Below are 15749 nucleotides of genomic sequence, written 5' to 3'. Positions count from 1 at the left end.
GAATACAAATTACAGGTGCAAAAAGGAAATTAATGTTCATGCTGTAACCCAAAAACACACAAAAATCAACACACACACCTATAAACAAAGGATCGGACATGAACACACATACGCACGGAAATCACAGCACACACTATGTCATGTCACAAATGCTAGCAATTGATTGCACACTCCTAAACAATTTCAAACTAAGACACGTGTAACCGCAGGCACCCAGTCAGACAAAAGATGGACAGTGATGAAGAAACCAACGTTTATTTGGTGCTTGGTCGCAAGCCAGGTCAAACCGTGCTTTCTAAAATCCAGTCCGAGTCACACCGCCCTTTGTCTGAGTCTCCTTCCCCATCTTTTGAGAGAAGCATCCCGCTCATTGATTGGCTCCTTTGTTTCCGCATTGCGCGCCCTAATTTGACAGTCCCGCCACTGCCCTGGTGAGAGTTAGTCTTTGAGCCTCCCGCTTCACTGAGTGAGCATCTCCGCCTCGCCCTGCTCCTTTCTATCTCCTCCACAGGAAGAGTCTGGTACTTGGCGGAGGCACGAGTAGCCCTGCGTAGGACTGGCGTCTCTCTAAATCGTATGGAGGAGACGGGGCTTGGGGTAGTGATAGGGCTGGAGAAAGGGGAAAGGATGAAGGGAGACGGGGATTGGTTGAGAGAGGTGGAATTGTTGCGGTTGGTGTTGAGGTTGTCCAGATGGATGGACGAAGGGAGCAGAGCTGAGCAGGCAGCAGAGGAAGAAGAGGAAGAAGTGTGAGGGGGGTTGGTGGGAAGATTATCAGGATTAGCCGGGGAGTGTGAGCAAACTGAGCCTGGTTTACTGGGAGCGGGATTCCGCTTTGGCTTGTTTAGAGAGTTGGTGGTGGGTGATGAGACGCCAGCTTGAGCTCTCTCTCCACCCACTTTTTCCCGTTCCTTGACACCAGCTGTTGGGCTCCTGGCTGCCCAAGGCTGATTGTGAAGTGACGTAGCTGTGGAGCAGTCAGGCATGGAGGAATCGGGCGATTGAGAAATCGCGTCTTTGCCTGCTCCTCCCGCCACGCCGCTCCTTTTGTTTGAGCCTCCTGAGAGGTCGTCTAATCCAAATGAGCCAAGTTTAGAGGCGCTAGGAGTCACAGTGCATCCCTGTGACTGTTGCCCATTGGTCTGTGAATGAACGTTGGTCAGGGTCAATGAAACACCCTTAGCACCCTCGCCAGGGTTGCACACCTGTGGAGACAAATAGAGGAAACACGTACAAAATGTGTTGAGTCCTTTGTGTCTCACTGCTAATATGCATGATGTATGCTATGTTCAGCACTGCAATTGTAGATATCCACATGTACATCTATATTTTATATGTCTATCTCAGCAGGAAGGAAGGTTGGACCTGGGAATTTTAACTGACGGCCCCTGATCTAGATCCTGCAGTGTGAAGTGCTTGAGGTCAGATATTAAATTATGAATTACCTTGTTTCTTTGTCAAATAGTGACATTTGTAAATAACATTAATTAGTAAAATAACAATAACTAGGACTGGCACTTTCTAAAATAACTTTCTTAGTTTTTTTTTTGACAGGAGCTTAAAAATGTTCTTCAGCAATGATACGACGCTGAACTTGTGGTTACGGGGAAAATGATTGAATACTTTATTTTGGAGGTTCTCAGTGTTAAATGGTCAATAATGTCTTGTGAGTGCTATCAGATAGCCGTTATCAGACCAGTGTAGTTGTCTTTCCTCTCCAGCCAGACCTACCTTGTAACGAATCATCAGGATGATGATGAAAACGAGCACAGAGGCCACTATTATCCCTCCGATGATGATGATCATGGTCCCACCAAGAAACTGAGACTGCATAAAGTGACACCTCATGTACTCCGACTCCGTGGTGAACTGCACACATCCGACCACGCGTGTTGCCGTCAGAGAGGTGATGACATCATCATAGATGGCCAGCACACAGAGGTCGTACTGTGTCCCTGCTGCCAGGTTGTTAACCAGAAAGTTCTTGCTTGAAGGGGGGATCATTCTGTGGAAAATATAAGATAAAACAGACATCAAATATTAGCATTAACACAGCAGTTATTCTTAATCTAATCTGTGTTTACATTTTGGAGTCTCATCCAAGTGTGCAAATGTACAAGTTCCCTACAAAATAAAATTATCACATGCATTCACTCTGAAGTCCCATCATCATCTTCCAGTGAAAATAAGACTATTTAACAATATACTATGTCCCATGTAGAATGGAATGTATACAATAATACAAATCAGCCCTCAAACTGCTAACTAAAAAATCCCTGAGTACTTTATCAAAACATTGATCCTTTATGTTTACAGCATACAAACTCACCGTGAATAACACTATTCAAATACAAAAGCCACATTGACTGTTTCCGCTAAACCAGTGGTGTTTGTAAATGCTGACAGATACTTGGAAGTATTGTCATCTGTTATGGCCCTGATCAGTAAATACTGATATAGTCATCCAGATTAATACTCCTGAAAATCAAATATGTCTAAAGATTATCTGGATATCTGTGCTTTAATAAACAGATCTGGAATATTAAATCTGTAAATGCCAAAGGTCAGGACTGATTAAAATTCTTAAAGTTTTTCTCAGCTGATTATCTGCTGGGGTGAATTTGGCATGATTGTCTTGCAGTATGAGCCCAGCCTTAAAGGGCTTCAGTTTTCCTGGGTTTCCTCACTGCAGTGGTGAATCTTGGTCACACACACACACACACACACACACAAACGTCATCAATATTGGGACACAAAGGCATGTTGAAGAGTACATGCTAATGATAGGATGAAGTATCCTTGGCATCGAAACGGTCACACAAGCAAGTGCCTCTGTATAAAGAGTAAACTAATGCACCAATTATCTCTGTGGCCTCGGGCTTCATGTGTACCACACTGGCCACCAAATAATTAAAGTCATCGTGCAAAATAATATGTTTGTTTTATAACGCTGCCTCGCTTGAACATTCTGGGTTCATCTTTGTCTTGAAGCTGTTAACACTTTGCCTCTCGAACAAGAACACTATTCACCACCTCGGTAATGCTGCACGTCTCTGGGATGTGCATGTGTGTATAGCAGAGACTGAGGAAACGACGAATATTTAGCAGATTGTTTATGACAAACAGAGGACCATTTTCATTACTTTAAAAATAAAATATCACTTTTCAATGTTCAGGCAGCTGCAAATACAGGAGGGGGAGGTTCATTTTGCCAAGATATTTGAAACTGTTAAGTATTTTCTACTTTCACGGTTGACTTTTGCTGCAGTGGCATGTTTTAGAATCTACATCTTCTACACCAAAATATTTGAATATTGTCTGACAAACTATTCCTTTGCAATTTCCTGTCAATTCCATGGCTCTGTTGCAATGGGGTTTAAATGTTGTACGTCAAACTATATGGATTTGACGTATATATATATATATACGGTATATATTCCAGACAAAGGAAGTTCAGTTTCATAGCTTCTCTAACGAGCTAAGCTGTTTTCAGCTGTGCTAACATGATTGCAGGGTTTTCTACTCATCCATTAGCCTTTTGACGCAATGAGCAAACACATTGTACCGTCTGAACCCTGGAGTGATGGTTGCTGGAAATGGGCCTCTATACACCGATGTAGATGTTGCACCAAAAACCAAACATTTGCAGCTTTAATAGCCATTTAAAATATTAGCAATGTATAGCGGGTATTTCTGATTAGTTTAAAGTTATTATTGTAAAAAAAAAAAAAACTGTTCTTTTCTTTCAAAAATAAGGACATCAAACCCAAAATCGAGATGTTTCATTCGTCTTGATAGAGTCCAGGTATTTATTCTCCAGTGAGATTGTAACACCCTGCGAGTCGTTAAACTAATGTGTGCCGTTGGCTCAACCAGCACTAATGTAGACTGTTTGGGTCATTGACATCACAAGTGGGTCATTTAACTAACCAACTCGTTAGGGACATGAACACTAAGGTGTGAATGGTGGGGGAAACGTCCTGCTTGCTTTGTGTCTTAGGCTGTAGGTGGCTTTTGTTAAAATAAATAAATAAATGACTGCATCAATACCAAATCTATGTTGGTATAATTGGGCATTGGGTACAAACATGCATAAATTGGCCATTTTCATGCGTCTTTCTTGAGAGTTTGTTTCCAAATTAGTTTTGTGTGCAGAAACTTTTGCTTCCAAGAACATTGAGCTACATGTCTCCTCCTGGACTCAGCCAATACCAGAGTGTTCCTAAATCAAACCCATCCAACTGGACAATTCAGCCAATGCATGGCTGGTTGTCTTTGTCGACATGCACCAAGCTGTCATCATTTATAATTCATAAATACAAAGAGCAATCAAGATATTGATAATGTCTTTGTCTTTGGACCTTGTTCTGTTGCATGCTGAGTATCCAAAAATCATTCTCATGCATAATGACTGTATGTTGTTTTTGTCTTGGATACAATCATTTTTTTTTGACTTTCTAAGCCGTTTGCATTGTGAACTCATCCAAACTGAACCATTCATTGTGGCTAATTTCTTTGTGTCTGAGCTGGATTTTGCTGCCAGCATTTGAAGCCCCACTGTGGGCAGATGATTGCCTTGGCCGAGACCATTACACTAATCTATCTGCTCTGCACTGCCAAGCCCCCAGCCCAGGGTGTGTGTGTGTGTGTGTTGTTTTTGTTACACAATGGCAGAAGAGAAGGTATGCACATGCTCCACGATGAGTATGCATGTATGTGCTTATGTCTATAGGCACCTGCAGTATATGTGTATGTTAATAGTACATGCATTTGCCTGGGTTCCATTACAGGACCGTGCATGCGTTCATGTACGTGATAATCCACTCGAGCTTTCCTCATTCCAGCCCGGATGAAGCCAGGAGGACGATCTCCATTAGCTGCACTCGTCTTTTTGACTCTCGGCAAATGATTGCCTCCATGCACAGAACAATGATGTATGATACCAGATTGTTCTATTTCAGACCATTCCACATGATTAAATATTGGACAAAGCCTACAGGCCACAAACATACATTTTACCAAGAGGGGAAAAAAGGCATTTGTGGCAATGATTCAGCGGACAAGAGCAGGGCTTCCAGGCTTAAAGGGCTGGGGCTTCTAATTAATTTGGCTGTGGTGGCATAGCACATATCAAGCTACCTTATCATAGTAACGACATACATTAAAAAAAAATGCTATTCAGTGCTCTTGGAGTTCATTAGTGATTTCAAATTGCTGCAGGTGACATTGTTTTTGCATTTCATGAGGAGAGTTTAAGGCATCTAGTTTTGGGGAATATTTCCTCACAATAATCGTGACTCAAAATTTTTAAATCGTGACATTCCTACTTTTCATGGACATTAAAAAACACACATAAAGCACTCCGATAAAACAATCTGCTACACGTCTAGGTAAAAGATGTGCAACTACCAGTGAGATCCTTTTGTATACCATCAATTGTTATTAGGAGTCTTTGAACAGAAAAGTATTGTAAATCTGCACTTGCTCCAATGAGACCAAAATGTGGGTACGCAGCTGTCGAAATGTAGGTTGTCCAATTATTGTAGAAAATTATATTCAGTGCTTCCGGCTACAGCAGTGAAAGCTAGTCTAAAATAAACTGCCTGAAAACAAGAAAAGCACGTTTTAAAACAAATGTCTCAAAGTGAAACTTTTCAAATGTATTATCAACATTTGCACATTTATACTTTAATTTCACAATGCAAATACGGAATGATAACATGACATTTTCCAAAATAAATTTACACATTCATTTACAGCTTCTCTCACTTTTTTATTTTTTTATTATTAACCCGCTCAGGAATAATGCTCCGCATCGTCATCAAACCAGTTGAAAATAGCTGGTTTCAAGGCACAAAGTGAAGGGGATTAATGGTAGTTCAACTCCCGCCACATTACTGTTGACCTAATAGCTAATGTAGCTTACACAGCAGATTGCAGAATGCCATGCTAATGGGTCTGAGTCTCCCAGGCAAACAGAAAACATTACAGAAACCAGCTTCTTATTTCTTACCACACACAATGTCCCTGATTGCAAAACGAATGGTTAACAAGCGCCGACTCCCAGGTGGGCTTTGTTAACATCTCCCCAGTCATTTTTATTCATTAGACTCACTGCCAGACTCGGGGAGAACAGTCACAGGAAAAAGTTATATTAGCCACCTACCGAGCAGCGTAGCAATTATCAGCTTTATCGATTGAACAGTTCTCATTGATGAACAAATTACATAATTCAGATTATATTCTCCCCAGGAAGTACAGCCATACAAAAAAAGTCACCTCAATTAAATGCAACTGGCCAACATTCATGTGCTTTCCTCACAATATTTGTCACCCACTAAAATAACTGAGAATCTTAAATGTTCAGTTTGTAAATGTAAATTATTTGTTCCCTGTAAGAACTGTCTCATTACTGAAAAGAGCTGCAAAGAGCAGCATAAAATGGTGCTTGCTGTTTTACATTAACATCAGACATTTTCAAGGTGAGGCTGGGTGCTATTTTGTGTGTGTTTTTTTAATAAATGAAGGTTTAATGACTTAATGCTTCAGAGAGCAAAATTATGAATAAAAGATCTGATGAAACAAATTACAATTTTGAGATGAGTTTAATGAATAAACAATTGCTCTAATGGTAACATGCGTAGCATTGCAGATTAAACTGTACAAAAACAAAATATAAATTTAATTACACTGAAAACGAAAATGTTTTAAGCCACTCTTGTGAACAGTTCTTTTCCAATGGCCTTGTTTAATATCAGAAATGATGTTTGTATCGTGGGACACACACACAATTGTGAACCACTCTGCAGACCTTCTCAGCTGAATTACTCGTCACTGTGATGCAGATATTGGTGTGATCTCCTGAATGAAGAGAAGCACTCTCAGTAATTCAGCCAGTTCTTTCAAAACAAATTGAAGGAGCCCGATGCTTTGCAAGATGTCAATCATCTGCTGCGCTCAGTGCAAACAGGCACGGCAGTGAAGATGCAACAAAAGCTGTCCCACACGCAAGCACGACGTTTCAACACTCTTTGTAGCAGGGACTAGACCTCCATCTGCCCACTCAGCTGCATTTCTTCCACTTCAGCCGAGTCATCCACATTTCTTCGTAAAGCTATTGCTGGCTCCTTCCACCCTGCGGTTTCTTCCCCCATCCACCTTATCCATTCTCTTGTGCTTTTAAACATAGTGTTTTCATCCAAACAATATCTCTCTGTGTGTTCCCTGTTTCTATCATCTTTCCAAATCTTTTAGCTTATTTCTCTCCTTTCAATTTTTCATGTTGCGCCTTTCCTTTTTCTTTTGAAAACTATCCCTTCATTTCTCTATTCATCATTTATTTTCAATTGTTCCAACTCAAATTGTCCCCTTTCTTGCTAAATAGTTTTTGTCTTTACAAATCGTTTTTGTATTTCATGCTCTCTTTTCTTCCCACCCCCTTATCTTTTTGAGCAGAGTCTTCTGTTACATGCTTTATTCACCACTTTTTTTTCACCACTCGCCTCACTCTCACCTATGTGGCACTTCCCTCTAAACTATTATCGCCTCAGTTTATAACCCTTACTTACAACAAACCACTGCTATAATAGGCCTGCAGTATGTTTATGATGCTATAAAATCAGAATTGGAACATTCTGGTGGGATAAAGGTGGATCTTTTTTCACGCCTCCAGCACAGCTGAGTCAGGTGTTACACCTTACTGCCGATCGGTGACCTCCTTCCCAGTACTGAAAGAGGATGCGGGAGAGAGAGGAGGGCTAGCTGCGGCTTTAAAAGCCTGCATTCATCCCTAAGCCCCTGCTGCGTTGTCTCATAAAAAAAGCTTGCCACACAATTTGCTTGATGTGTAGTTTTTTCTTTTTTTCTATTTTCTTTTTTGGCAAATGGCAACCAGCCCCCGTAGCATGATGGATCTGCTGAAGTGGAAAACAACCTCTGAAAGAAGATAGAGGAAGGAAAAGAAACAAACAACGGACAGAGCAGAAGATTAGGATAGAGGGAGAACGGGTTAATGTTTTGTTGGGTAACTCTGTAAAGTGTCTTATGAAAGATAAAACAACCTTAGACTACATTTAAACGTGTATAATAATAATAATAATGCATTGGTTTTATATCGACACCCGAAGACACTTTTGAGATTGTTGAAAATCTGAATTGTCTTTGGCCAAAGTAGAGAAATCAGCTGTGTAAATAAATATTCATCAAAAAAATAGTACACAATTTAAATATTTAAGAAATTAACAACTCACTACATGTTGTGCAGAAAACTGAGACTTGGTCCTGGACTGAACTATTTCAAGAGGATATCTAATTGGGATTTTATTGCATTCAGATTCAGAATACTTTATTAATCCCAAAGGGAAATTCCTGCACATGCATTGTATACTGCATTTAAATTAATCTGTTCTACGTGTCGTGGCTTTAAAGCTGGTTTGTACCTACGATAGCCATCATCATCTTGTCATGCTCCTGTGTTTTTGTTCATTTATTCATTTTTGCTCTCATTCTCATTTGTCCCTCACTCATAGTGTTCTCGGATTACAGGCACAGCTGCAGGTGCGCTGACGAAGCCAAACGAGACACACCTGATCTGCATCTCCATTTAGGCTGCTTTCACACTGCCATTGCTTGCTCCCCTTTAAACTGACCAGACTTCCTGTTCTCGGATAATCCGCTGTGTTTGGGCTGGTGTGATCAACATTCAATTGCAAATCAATTATTTACAATTGTACCTGACTAGGCAGTAGACCTGCCTCTGAAATAGAAACTCAACACTTACGCATGGGGAGTGCAGTTAAAACAGCTGGCGCTGTATCAGTAAACATCTGCCAGTGTAACGTGTCCTTGAGCAAAAAACGATTCTGGTAGTGTTGTCATGCAGCTAACTGACCTCCCTATCTATGGACAGATGGGTGGGTGGGGTTTCTTAGCAGGGATCAATACATAATCATGTATTACAACCATAATGTTTAAGATTTGCAGCATATGCTCAGTGGGTTGTCATAACAAGGCGGATATGCCAGCAAAAGCTTCAAACTGTCGCTCACTTTTCCATCTGTTTAAGCAGAGCGGTGAGTGTATCATAACAGAGACACACGCGGAAAGCAACCCGACACCCACGGGTGCTATGTGGAGCAGATGAAGAGCAAAGTGCACAAATGTCAATATCCGCCAAATAAACTGTCAATGAACCTGAATGGTAGGAGTCCTCTTTGTGACAATAGGACGTGTGTCTGCCATTCTCCTCTCTCACCCCTACATTGATACTGTTTTCCTTTCTATCTCTCTTATGTCTCTTCTCTGTCCCACCTCTTTCTGCTCTGTGTTTCAGTGCTGAACAAAAAATGAATCAATGGGCTGCCACTTTGTGCAGCAGAGGTGTTGAATGGAAATCAATTTGCTATCCAAAGATAATAGGACTGCAAAAAAAATGGGAAAGAAGGACAAATAACAGCAGTGCTTAATACTAAGTGGGAAAATAGCTTTAGGAAGACGGGGAAGGACAGAAAGAATGACTTTGAGTGACACGATGGAACAAGGGAGGATAAGGGTGGGTGGCGAGAAGACTGTCTGATCACTCCTCCTCCTTGCCCCCATAGGAAGCTGTTTTTTTTCGTGCACGTTGTGTTTTTTAGTATTTTAAAGTCCCCAGCTAAAAGCTTAAATGCAAGTCTTTTGTAGAATGACAGTTCCACAAAGGCTTTGGGGTGAGCTTGTGAATAATAGAGTGCAGCAGAGTCTAAGACAATCAGGTTGAGAAGCTCTGATGCTGTTTTTGGAAGACAGCTTTAAATCCCATCTCTGTCATTGGATGCATTTCTCTGAATGTGTTGATTGGCTGACAAATTATGAACAGGGATTAGTACGAACTGACATACAGATAACACTGACAGATTCTTCAATGAACGATGATTGTCTGGCAGTTATACACTGAATGCGAAAGATCAGTGTTGTTGTGACAACCCAGACGGTCGATCGCAAGTCTCTTACTGCTGCGGATCGAGATGTGTACTGATGAAGTATGGATGGGGATTAGCGGTGATATTAAAAGGCAGATAAGATTGGCAGGTCTTCCAGCAAAAACAATGCGTTTGTTAATACCTGTTCCCCCATTTCACCGGAGTAAATATTTAGCACAAATAACAATCACTCCCTGTGAGATCAATCTTAGCAGTGTAATCCTGAGCAAACAGCAGAAGTCAAGAAGGACTATCAAAGCTGTCCCTGTTCATAGACCGACCGGCCTTATTTTGCCTGCTTTGACTTTGGCTCTTGAACTTTCTTATGCCTTTGTCTGAAATCTTGGGCAATGATGCAAACTGTTTGTGCTGTCATATAAAAGCAGTGACATATAGTCTACAAATGCAGATAACGTACAAAGGCCTTTGAGCTTAATCTCGATCCTGACTGCTCTGAGTACTGAAGACGTTCAGACAAACCAAGTTTCCCATATTGCTTATTCTTGAATGTAACAAACACTAATATTTTCTGTAAACTGATTGAAGTGGGCTCCGTGATGCGCTGGCGTTGTATCCAGGATGCACCCTGCCTCTCGCCCGTAGTTAGCTGGGATAGGCTCCAGCAACACCTGTTACCCTCAACGCAGATCAAGTGGCTGAAGCTTTTACAAGAAAACAGACGGATGCATGGATGCTTGAAGTCTTACCTGTAAACCAATGAGTCATCCTGACTTCCATTGTACTGGATCTGGAACATCCTAATGCCAGGAATATTCCTCTGAAAGTTGAACTTTATCAGTGCGGTGGAAGATGTGGCCTCTGCTGTTACTACCCTCTTATCTGCCCCGCCCTTCACGTCGGCTGTCACATTGCTGCCATTGGCCCCACCACGGGTGGACGTGGAAATGTCTGACGATCCCGGGTCAGGTTCCTGGATGTTGTTGGTGTTGTTAGAGATGTGGGGTAGTTTTATAATGACAATGTCTATCGTCTGATGGGCTTCGCCAGCAGGGTTGGAGGAGATGCAGGTGAAGGAGCCAATGTCTTTCACAGTGCTGATGAGGATGTCTAATGTTCCGTTGGAGTACACCATTGTTCTAGAGGAGTTGGATACTAGTTTGCCCTCAGGAGAGATCCAGTGGATGGCTGGCTCTGGGTCACCTCTTGCTTTACACCTAAAATCAGTAGAGTGGAAAACATTACAAATGTTCAGAAGTAGCAGGGCATGGCTTCAGGGTGTTTGTGGATTCACGTTCACCTCCCTCTTGCTCGACAACTGTGCTTATATAGCGAATTGAATACATTTAGAAAATGAATCACAGTACAACTGAAATATAGTAAAGTTCAATTTTACAAATGTATAGGCTACCAATATAATGTCTTACCACTGTCTGATGACCAAAAAAGTTGGGAAATGAGAAAAAGAAAGTATTTAGAATAATAGGGACTTGTAACGGTAAAAAGAAAAAACTATCTGTTGATATTGAGCAGCGTTACCCAACAGGGGATGAAAAATATATGGAACAAAACTTTCCAGGTTCAACTGAACATGTAAAACATTGGAAAGAAAGTTAAAAGTAGAACCATTGCAAGAAACACGAGTTCGTATGAGAGTAAGAACAAAAATTTATTTAGAAAAAGAGGAAACTGAAGGTTTGAACCACAATGCAGCTACTGTATTTTTCAGTTTGATGTGTTGCATTTGATTTGAGAAATTTTTGGTGGGTTCAACCTCTTATGTGTATGCAGAGCTGATGCACAATATAGGAAAGAGAATAATGGCACTCATTGATTTCCACATTTCCCAATTTCACCATAAGTCCATATTTGAGATCAAAACATCTATCATGATTGGAAGTGTGTGACCAATATATATGCAAATTATGTAATCATCATCTCTCAGGCCTGTTGTTGGCTAGTTTCTTCCTCCTGAACATTTAATATAATGTTCCTGTTTCAGACTTCATTGAACATGTCATATATTTTGAGAGGCTTGTAAACATAATACATAACTACATGAATAAAAAAGTTGTGTGTGTGTGTGAATTGTCCCTAGACAGAAATAAGGAAATGTTAATATTTACTGACTGATACTATTATTTTTTTGTATCTAATGTTAAACCAGACATACCTGAGCGCCACCCTCTGCCCTTCTAGCACCCTCATCTCATGGGAGTATCGGGTGATGAGAGGAGGCTCGCAGAGGAACTCCTCCTCAGGAATGGACCAGAAGTATCGGCCAGAAAGGTGTTGGGGTGAAGCGCATGTCTCCAGGTCATCCTCTCTGTTGAGACGCCGCAGCCACAACAACTCACAGTTACAGTGAAGGGGGTTCCCGCCAAACGATAACGCAAAAGAAGAGGAGGACATGAGCCCTGATGTGGCCAAGACCTGGAAGAAGACAAATTTAATAAAGTAGATTTATTAAATAAATATCAATCAAGAAAAGTGTAATTTTATAGTAAGATCCCGATTTACACATGTTGAATGTATTCTCTGGGAGCATGAAACACTCACTACCTCCTTATTGATCAAACCGTTTTTTTTAGTTGGTGAATGTACATGTCTCGTGTGGGCGTTTCATTTAGCGTGAAACAAGTTCACCCAGATTGAAATCTTGGTTTAAATGAAAGGCCTGGTTGTGTTGAAGGCTCTTTTCTCTGGAAATACACCTGACCTGTGCTCGTTGAAACAGTGGGTCAGGTGGCAGTTTGAACAGTTTATTAGAGGTGACATCCAGCCGGTTGAGCTTCTGTAGCAGAGAAAATGTCCCTTCTGGAATGTAGTCCAACATGTTGTGATCTAAGCTCAGAGTATGGAGACTGATCATTTTCTGAAAGACAAACACAAATTTATGGTCATGCTTTATGATGATTAAGTTTACGAGTCAATCCAAGGATGTGGAGCAAAAATAAATGTTATTTTCCACTTCGATGTAATCTGGACAATACTTATAATCCTTCCAGTTCAAACAATGAAGCACAATATAAACTGGGATAGTTATTGTCAATTATGAAATACTTTGTACATTATAATCAGTGTTGAGCTAACCTCTGAACTGGCAGTATGAAATCATAATATTACCGGTACATTCAGATTTAAACATATAATATTAAGGTTTAAATATTGAATACAATCATTATAGACTTAAGAGTAAAATATTGCATTCATAGTATTGCTAGCTATAACACCCTCTGCATTGTATATGGCATATGACACGGGATGAGCCACGTTAAATAATTCAGCCAATCAGGATAGCCATTTAGTCATCTAGAGAGATGACTGTAGTGACTTTTGCATACAGCGTCTTAAAGAGATTATAAGAAGCTTGGAAACTGAGTGGATCTTGGATGCATTCATGATCGACCACAGGCTAAAATAATCAACACTTTTGTCACTGTCAACAAACTTAATCTGACATTAAAAAAAAGAAATGAAAATGTTTTTCCGGTGAGCCGATCAAAGGCAACTCTGTATGTTAAATGAATAGTCTATATAGTTCCCTCTCCTCAGTTCCCAATCCTTCCTTCAATCCAAAAACCCTTAGAATCTCTTTAGTTTAATGTCAAATAAATTAATACATATTTCTTAGGGCCTTTTAATGGGCTTGGGAATGGTTTCTTTTAAGGACCTTCAGCCAAACATGTTTGAACAGCTGCTGCAGTTTCAGAGATCCTGACCTGGATTGACTCCCACGGGATAGAGTCCAGGTTATTGTAACTGAGGTCCAATTCTTCCAGCGCCAGCAAATCATTGAATGCCCCATGGTGGATCAGCACCAGTTGGTTGTTGTTGAGGATGAGGTGGTGAAGCTTTGACATGCCGCCGATTGTGTCATTGGCTATCCTCGTGAGACGGTTACTGCAGATCAGGAAGAAAGAGATTGATGAAATGCATTCAAGATGATTTGATGCAATTCTACTCATATCAAAAGCAATAAAACCGCATGTATGCCGATCCCCACCTGTTGAGGTGTAGAGCTCTGAGGTTTTCCAGATCGGCAAAGGCGTTCGGTGCAATGTAGGAGATGGTGTTTCTGGATAATGTTAAGTCCACCAGCCGCGTCATGTTTGCAAAATCTTTCCTCTTGATGCTGTGGATGAATTACATCAGATAAGAAACAAACATTCACCATTTATATAACACCAACAACTCTACATAGTGCTTTGATTATCTGAAGCTACAGATTAAATTGTTTTTCTAAGCATCTCTAGAATGTTTGAAAAAGGTGATTGATATTTGTCTTTCAGCAGTGAAATACAACTCTGTCAATATTCAAAGGACAAATTCTTTAAGTAAAGCAAAAATATTCCAGAATGTGTGTGAATGACTACACAGATATTGTACAGCATTAAACATTTTGAGGAACGCGAAACATTTCCAAACTTTGGAGAAAAAAAGGTAATTGAAGCGGTTGACCTGCTGCATTGACTTCTGTTGACTAGTTTGGTGTTCCCAGTCAAAAAATGCTGCTCCAATCTAGCTAACCATAAATCCACAATAATGCATCGATTATCACCTAATGCTGTGATTGATTCATTTATCAAAACACTCTAGCATATGTACTGTATATATTGTAGTAGTAGATTAATCATTGACATGAATGTTACTTTGTGACAAAGTTGTCAGCCAGTCGTAGCTCCACAGTATGCCTGTCGATGTTCGGCGGTACAAACAACAGGCCTTTCTTCGCACATAGGGTTGCCAGGTTGGGTGACAAGATCTGGCATACACAACGCTTCGGGCAGACTTGTGCCCGTACTGCCATGGCAACTGCCAGCATTAGACACAGCAACAGCCTCTCCATGGTTACCACCCCACCTGGCGCAGCACCTGAAAAATGAGACACAGCAAAAATAAATATAGATTAATAAAAATTGGACCAACAGAGTAATGGTAATAAATACCAGAACAAAAGACAGACATGTCTTCATAGCATTGCTCCTTAGTATGCAGTGCAAAGCAGCTCTTCACACTATGCTCACTGTTCGACAGCATTCACTCTGTTCAGCATCTTTGGGATGTGACATGGCAATAATAGACTACTTATCGCCCACTGCACTTCCTGCAATATCAAATAACCCACTCTGAATGCTAACAGCTATTTAGAGAGTGTGTATGTTGAAGATCGGATGATAAGTGCAGTATGGGGAAGGATCGCTTGCATTGTGGAATGGCTTGATGTCAATGCACCTTATTAGCATGCATCAACAAACACCGAGTGTTTATACACACAATGAAAAACCTCTGAACTTGCATCACACTTGGCAACTGGAGAGAATCTGACTCTGAATGATGGAGTTAGAAATGAACAGACATGGCTTAATGAACGGGCCTCAGAGCTTAATCACCACCATTGGGCATTGCTTGGATACACACACCCACACACACACATACACGTTAATCCAATCATTATGAAGCAGCAGTGCTTAATAGTAGTTAATTTGAATAGGTTTTAGAGAGAGATAGACCAGCAGGGCTAAGCAGCAGGAGAAAATGCTCATTAATGACAACCTTGATGGAGATTTGAAGGACATGGGAGAATCAGGATTAAAGAGATCATGGGAACACACACACACACACAGTTATGGACAATGCACACACAACACAGACTGGGTGAGCATGTGGGTTATGGGTCTGCAATTTAATTATATCCAAGATAAAAGAGTGATGGAAAGATTTCACATTGAAGTTTAGTGTTTGTGGCTGTCTGACGTGTGTAGTGTGATGCAATGTTTTTGATTAAAACAAGAAAATATGTCAGATTAGAGGCACAATATAACAAGTGAT

General features: G+C 40.7%; 1 protein-coding gene across 1 annotated transcript; it reads right to left on the bottom strand.

The window, feature by feature from the left end:
• Window positions 1-281: 281 nt before the first annotated feature.
• On the bottom strand, window positions 282-14769 carry lrfn5a (leucine rich repeat and fibronectin type III domain containing 5a). The gene is made up of 8 exons (XM_068751585.1): window positions 14570-14769; window positions 13924-14052; window positions 13640-13820; window positions 12637-12792; window positions 12091-12350; window positions 10667-11134; window positions 1732-2005; window positions 282-1205 (listed from the first exon to the last, which is right to left on the bottom strand). The coding sequence occupies exons 1-8, from the start codon at window positions 14764-14766 to the stop codon at window positions 282-284; spliced, it is 2589 nt and encodes an 862-aa protein (XP_068607686.1). The 5' UTR covers window positions 14767-14769.
• Between the last annotated feature and the right edge of the window lie 980 nt (window positions 14770-15749).

Source organism: Brachionichthys hirsutus, chromosome 18 (assembly GCF_040956055.1).
Source record: "Brachionichthys hirsutus isolate HB-005 chromosome 18, CSIRO-AGI_Bhir_v1, whole genome shotgun sequence".
Classification (NCBI taxonomy): domain Eukaryota; kingdom Metazoa; phylum Chordata; class Actinopteri; order Lophiiformes; family Brachionichthyidae; genus Brachionichthys; species Brachionichthys hirsutus.
Note: the sequence above shows the minus strand (reverse complement) of the source record. Positions and strands in the feature narration are given on the sequence as shown.

Bases quoted from the DNA above. Each gene is read 5' to 3' on its own strand.
- lrfn5a (XM_068751585.1), bottom strand. From the start codon at position 14,766: ATGGAGAGGCTGTTGCTGTGTCTAATGCTGGCAGTTGCCATGGCAGTA. The intron at 14,053-14,569 runs GTAACATTCATG...ATTCATCCACAG, and splicing joins GCTGACAACTTTGTCACAAA to CATCAAGAGGAAAGATTTTG. The intron at 11,135-12,090 runs GTATGTCTGGTT...TACTGATTTTAG, and splicing joins GGGCAGAGGGTGGCGCTCAG to GTGTAAAGCAAGAGGTGACC.